General features: G+C 35.2%; 1 protein-coding gene across 1 annotated transcript; it reads left to right on the top strand.

The window, feature by feature from the left end:
- The first annotated feature begins 344 nt into the window (after positions 1-344).
- LOC117112056 (6-phosphogluconolactonase-like) lies at positions 345-3,863 on the top strand. Its single transcript, XM_033255112.1, has 4 exons — positions 345-685; positions 2,615-2,827; positions 3,035-3,175; positions 3,313-3,863. Exons 1-4 carry the CDS (start codon positions 419-421, stop codon positions 3,430-3,432), a joined length of 741 nt encoding a protein of 246 aa, XP_033111003.1. The 5' UTR covers positions 345-418; the 3' UTR covers positions 3,433-3,863.
- The last annotated feature ends 2,514 nt before the right edge of the window (positions 3,864-6,377 follow it).

Here is a 6,377-nt window from a genome sequence, read left to right as displayed (position 1 = left end):
CCAGGTTTTTAAGCACCTCCCCCACTGACGCCGCCCCTGTAATTGTACAGTATTAACTTTAATTGCCTATGTATATGCTTCTTTTTTTTAGTTATGCCATCTTCATGATTATGTTAATTGGTTTATTTTTTCCCCGTTCTATTGTTCTATTTGTTTATTAATAAGGATGCATCGTTCACTTTAAATGCATGCCACCGATCTGAAGGTGTATATTCAAATACAGTACAGTATAAATAAATAATTCTGTAAATACCGTACTGTATACGAGACGACAGAGAGACTTCCTTTGCGATTACAGCAATATATCGTTGAGGGCGGGCTGTAAGGTACAATAACCCGGAAAGAAAAATCAGTTTTCCAACAACAGAGAGAAACAGAGAGGGGTTATGTGGGTGTATGATGAGCTTCTGACTTATTAATGGCAATGGCTTCTAAGAAAGTTTACATAGAAGAGGAGGATAATGTGGCTTCCATGGTATGCAGTTTTATCGCTGATCTTAGCAGAAAGACTGTGCAAGAGAAAGGGGCATTTTATATTGGCGTGTCGGGTGGTAGTGCTGCTAAAATTTTTTGCAATGGTCTTTCAGCTATCAGCGATTTGCAGTGGGACAAATGGCATATCTATTTTTGTGACGAACGAGTTGTAGACTTCAATAATGCGGATAGCACATATAAATTCTATAAGGTATGACACCAGACAATTTTTAATTACTTTACGGCGGCGGAAGCGGGGGAGGGGAAATTGGCCCTTCACTTTTTCTACTACTGGGGACTTGCCCCCCCCCCCCACTTTGGTGACTGCTTCCAGCACCAGTGAGTGACAAACATTGATAACATTATTATTATTATTATTATTATTATTATTATTATTATTTATTGGTGCTTAGCAGAAACCTAAATATTTTCTGTGTAGATCGACCTACGTACAGTACAGATTTTTTTCTCATTTTTAATCAAACATTACAAGTTTTCTTTTTGAGTGGAGCAACCAGTGTGTACCATATTGATTGACGTCTGTAAAGTGCGCATCTGTAAAGTTTATCTGAGCATAGGTAACAATGGAATCACTCACCTGCCTGCCTTGCGTAATTTCTGTATTTAGGCATAGGGCGGAGGTAGGCACTATTTATAGTGCAACGCTCTAGTTCTGTTTCAAACGATGAAAGTGTAAGTGTAACTGATTGGTTTACACTATACCATCAAACTAATGTAATAATATTACGTATATTATAACCACATTTAAATTCCATCTAATTTAACGAAAACAATAAGATACATAATTAGGCCATTTATTAAAATAAAGTTCTCTGAAGGTTAACTATAATTTTTCATTGTAATTAACTTATTATCGTTTTGTACTGTAAAAACTGTCGTGAAAACCTTCTTGCTTCACATTACAAATTAGTCTTTGTCAAACAAAAGACCCACCCTCCTAAATTTTTTTTGCTCGCATACTGGATTTATTACCTTATGAAATCCCCCCCCCCCTTTCAAAAACGTTTCGCTGCCGTTGAATTACTTGCTGCCTGTGAAGGTATTAATTTATTATAAAAGATATAATTTCTAAATATAGGCCTATTAAAAACACTCAAACTTAGCCTACCACATCTGCTGATTTACTGTAGTTTCACTTCACAAAGGCCCATGCATCCTGAACTTTCGCCCTGCCGGGGGCTTGCTTTGGATGCATTAGTCCCATGATAAATTGGCTAATTATATATCCTTTAAATTTGATTCACCTATTTAGCCCCTCCATGGGGCTGAGGCGCAGTGGCATATCTAGTGGTGCACGGGAGGTGTACTCCCCCTAATGAAAGCTTGCGCCCTCACCATTTCTCCCCCATTAAAGCCAAAAAAAAATCACTCAATTAGTTAACTCTAAATCAGCAGCATTCTTTTGCAGGTGAAACCGTGACATTTAAAAATGAACCACAGTCTATTTTGTAAATATTCCTAATTGGAGCATAGTTATTTAATCTGAAATCCTGGAGGGAGCTAAAGCTTGGTTCCCATATAATTGCTACACGTTATCACCGACTGCTTTTGGTAATTCTGATTGGTCGGTTGAATTGGGTAGGTTTCCCGATTGCATCAGGGATTGCTAAGGCGAGACTTGCTTTATTCCTTCTTTAGCGTACTTATTTTTTTTTCAATTGTCAGAGGAGGGCAGAAAAAAAATAAAAATAAAATGTTGTTTTCTTATTTAGTAAATTTATTTTTGCCAAAATCATCCAGACAGGAGAAAATAAAAATAAAATTTTATTGGTGAATGTAAAATAGGATGGTTAAATGCTTCAAATGTATATAATTAGGAAGAAATGTACGTACAGTATCTTATCTTTGGAGATTTCAAGGCACTGGAGGGCATAATAAAAATAAATAAATTTCCACTTTTTCGTGGCAGACGGTGTCACCTCCTTGGCCAAAAATAAAATTTTATTTTTAATCAAAATCATCAACATTTGCAGTCGGTGGGTTTGCTAAACAAGGTATAAAGAAAGTCTCGCTTAAGCAGCACTTTGTTATCTACACTTTTTTACACCTGATTTCAAAGGTGATAACACCAAACATTATTTATCCTGCTCAATTCAAAACATTTTTATACTCTGTACAGGAGAATCTTATTGGCAAAGTTAACCTACCGGAATCACAACTGTATGCAATTGATCCATCTTTGGATTTAGAGGATATAGCCATAGATTATGCTAAGAAGATTGACGCTATACCAAAGGACAAACATGGACTACCGGTCTTTGATTTGCTTATACTAGGAATGGGTCCAGATGGGCACACATGTTCATTATTTCCTGACCATAAGCTCCTTGAGGTAAGTATATTTAACAAATAACTATGAAAATTTTAATTTGTCAATGTTATGTATATTACCTATGAATAATTTTATTTTATGTCACAAATATTAATTATTTTTTGTCAATTCAGAAGTGTATCAATCAGTAGTTATGTGTGCAGTTTTAGCATACAAAATGCATATACCTATGCTTGGTGACTACAGTATTTGCTTTGCATATTTCAGGAGAAGAATTTGACAGTAGCATCAATTAGTGATTCACCAAAACCACCACAGTGCAGGATCACTTTAACATTCCCAGTCATCAATGTGTCAAAGAGTGCGCTCTTTATCTCAATGGGTGCAAGCAAAGCAGAAATGGTGGCAGTACGTAATTTTCTATTTTTAGAATATTTTTTAGATCATTGATAATTGCAGATTTCATTTGGTCATCCATAATTTATAGAATAACCAAGTCTTTCATACAGTATCTCAATACAGAATTTCAATTTTTATTTCATCAGAGGATACTGGAAGGAAATGAAAGCAATCCACTGCCAGCAGCCAGGGTGCAACTGAAAAATGGTTTAGTTCACTGGTTTTTAGATAAAGCAGCTTCAGCATCTTTGAAAGGAAAATATTAGATATTGCTTTTCAATACTGTACATCCCTTTTTAAATAAAGTTCATTTTGAGAAAAGTCCATTTAAAAATGTCTTAATATTGTAATTTTGTATTTAGTACTGTATTATTTTCTCTTCTATTATATTTTGATATTTTGTATTACTATGTAGTGTAGAAGAGTCATGTAATAAATATGATTCTTTTCTCAAAATATATGTTTGAAAGGAAATGTAAATATACAGATTATAAGATTATGAATTCTGAGTTCTAACTATATATATAGTCTGTGTCATTTAATGTTACTGTACCTACAGGATGTTTCACCTCTGTAATAATACCCCTGATATTGTATTAACTTAAATATTAATGAATGTTGTATTCTGTACAACAGAAATTTGTGATTTTTTTTAGTAATAAAAATCCTATTTCAAGTGATCTATTACCAGTACACATGTGGGGATGTAATGCATCCTATATTGGGGAACTTCCTGACATGTTTCAACTACATACACTTAATAACTTTAAAACACACAGGAACAAAACTTGCTTTAAAATGATAGATCAAGGTAATACATGTTACCAATTAAAAATTGAAAAAGCCCTCCACATCAAGTGGAAAAACCAGTATCCGATCATTTCGGTCGCGCCTTTATTTCGGTCGTGCTATTTTCGTTATGCATTTCGGTCGTGGTGTATGGCGCGCCGACGGTGCAACCGCAAACCTGGAACAAGGGAGCTAAGCAGTATAGTATAAACACAAAACTTACATAAAAACACTAGTTGACTAACAATTATTTGTATTACTGTACTATAATATCATAGCTTATCATTATTAGTATTATGTGTATCACTTAGTGTTATTTTTCTTTTTTTTACAAAAACAGCGAAAATGTTACAAAGTCGACTTGGTTTGAGACTCTCTTTAACGTTTGTTGCGAAAAACATTTTATTAATCAGGGGTGGCGCCAGCGGGGAGTGGGGGTGGAGCCGGGGGCCACCTGGCGTCTCCCCTGTTATTAATGCATAAATTGAATGGAGATTTATGAAATAAATATAGTCAATAGATTAGTTTTTCATACATTTGTTTTCTTGTCTGTCAAATTTCTATTTATTTTGAATGTTCTGATCATGTTTATAATTTCATAAATGATGATACTGAATGATATATGATGAATGAAAATGAAGGAAATATATAGTATTTTCATATTTATTCTCCACATAAAATTTTCAATATATTTATAATTAAACACCGTACATTTTAATGGCCCATTTCAGGCTTCTTTTATATTCATAAGCCCGACAAAATGACTCTGTCTAGTCCTATTCTATAGTTGTGATAAATTTAATTTCCCACAAACTAGATTCCCAAGGTACTCTTGAGGTGAAGCAGCACAAGGTTTGTATTTTCTTGTTTGTTTTATTGCCATGTTTATACATATTCTGATGTTTATAAAATACATAGTAAAATACAGTTTTAATATATAATTTTAAATACGCTATATAAGCCAAAATTATTATTATTCCACGGTGTCGGTCTTCGGGGCGGGCTTCCTTCTAAAGCTAGAAAAATTCACTACTTCGAGGCCTTCTGTACTGGTTGCCTGTAACTCAGGGCTGGCGGAACGTTTTTCAAAGTAGGGGGCCCACTTATAAGATGAATGGGAATATGAATCATGCAGATCTGGAAAAACCTAAGGGATGGGGGTCAACATTTTTCCCAAAAAGGAAAGGGGATCCGGGGGCTCTCCCCCGGGAAAATTTTCATTTCTAGATGGCGGGAAATGACCTTTCTCGACTTTTAAGCTAGGTTTCTAATGACTTTGTTCTTCAAAATTCAAGGTTTCCAAAGAATAGGGGGGTCGGGGGGTCCTCCCCCGGGAAAATTTTGATATCTAGAAGGCGGGAAATGAGTTTTCCCGACTTCCGAGGTGTCTTTTAATTACTTTTAAGTTCTTCAAAATTAAAGGTTTTTCCCCTCTTGAAAACAGTCAGGTAAATTTATCCCTGTTATTACAGTAGATAGGCCTTATGTGTGTATACATACATAAAAAAATTGAGTAGTTGCATACGATTTTTTTTCCATTAATCCATAAATCCCAAAAAGAAAGGGGGGTCCGGGGGTTCTCCCCCGTGAATATTTTGATTCCTAGAAGGCGGGAAATGAGTTTTCCCGACTTCTGAGGTGTCTTAATTACTTTTTTGAGTTCTTTAAAATTCAAGGTTTTCCCCTCTTGAAAACGGTCAGGTAAATTTATCCTATTGTTATTACAGTACATAGGCCTTATGTGTGTATACATACATAAAAAAAATTGAGTAGTTGCATACGATTTTTTTCCATGAATCCATAAATCCCAAAAATTGAAGGGGGTCCGGAAATGAGCTTTCCCGACTTCTGAGGTGTCTTTTAACTACTTTAAGTTCTTCAAAAGTCAAGGTTTTCCCCTCTTGAAAATTATTATAATGAATCAATGAACCCAATGAGAAAATGGAGGTTCGGGTTCTTCCCGGGAAAATGTTAATTTCTAAATGGTGGGAAATGAGCTTTCCCGACTTCTGAAGTACCCGGGAAAATTTTTATTCCTAGAAGCGGGAAATGAGCTTTCCCGACTTAATTACTTTTAATTTCTCCAAAAATCAAGGTTTCCCCCTCTTGAAAATGATTCAATAGAACCAATGAACCCCAAAGAAAAAAGGGGTCCGAGTTCCCCCAGGAAAATTTCGATTTCTAGAATTCGGGAAATGACCTTCACTGACTTCTGAAATGTCTTTTAAATGACTTTTTAAGTTCTTCAAAATTCAAGGTTTTCCCCTCTTGAAAATGGTCAGGTAAATTTTTCCCATTTTTTATTTTATGTGTGTATACATAGGCCTACATAAATAAATGAGTAGTTGCATGCGTATTCTTTTTTTCCATGAATCGATAAATCCCAAAAAGAAAGGGTGATCCGGGGGTTCTCCCCCGGGAA

This window comes from Anneissia japonica, unplaced genomic scaffold (genome assembly GCF_011630105.1).
Source record: "Anneissia japonica isolate Jap-2015-1 unplaced genomic scaffold, ASM1163010v1 scaffold699_len907043_cov185, whole genome shotgun sequence".
NCBI lineage: Eukaryota > Metazoa > Echinodermata > Crinoidea > Comatulida > Comatulidae > Anneissia > Anneissia japonica.
Note: the sequence above shows the minus strand (reverse complement) of the source record. Positions and strands in the feature narration are given on the sequence as shown.

Bases quoted from the DNA above. Each gene is read 5' to 3' on its own strand.
- LOC117112056 (XM_033255112.1), top strand. From the start codon at position 419: ATGGCAATGGCTTCTAAGAAAGTTTACATAGAAGAGGAGGATAATGTG. The intron at 686-2,614 runs GTATGACACCAG...TACTCTGTACAG, and splicing joins GCACATATAAATTCTATAAG to GAGAATCTTATTGGCAAAGT. The intron at 2,828-3,034 runs GTAAGTATATTT...TGCATATTTCAG, and splicing joins CTGACCATAAGCTCCTTGAG to GAGAAGAATTTGACAGTAGC.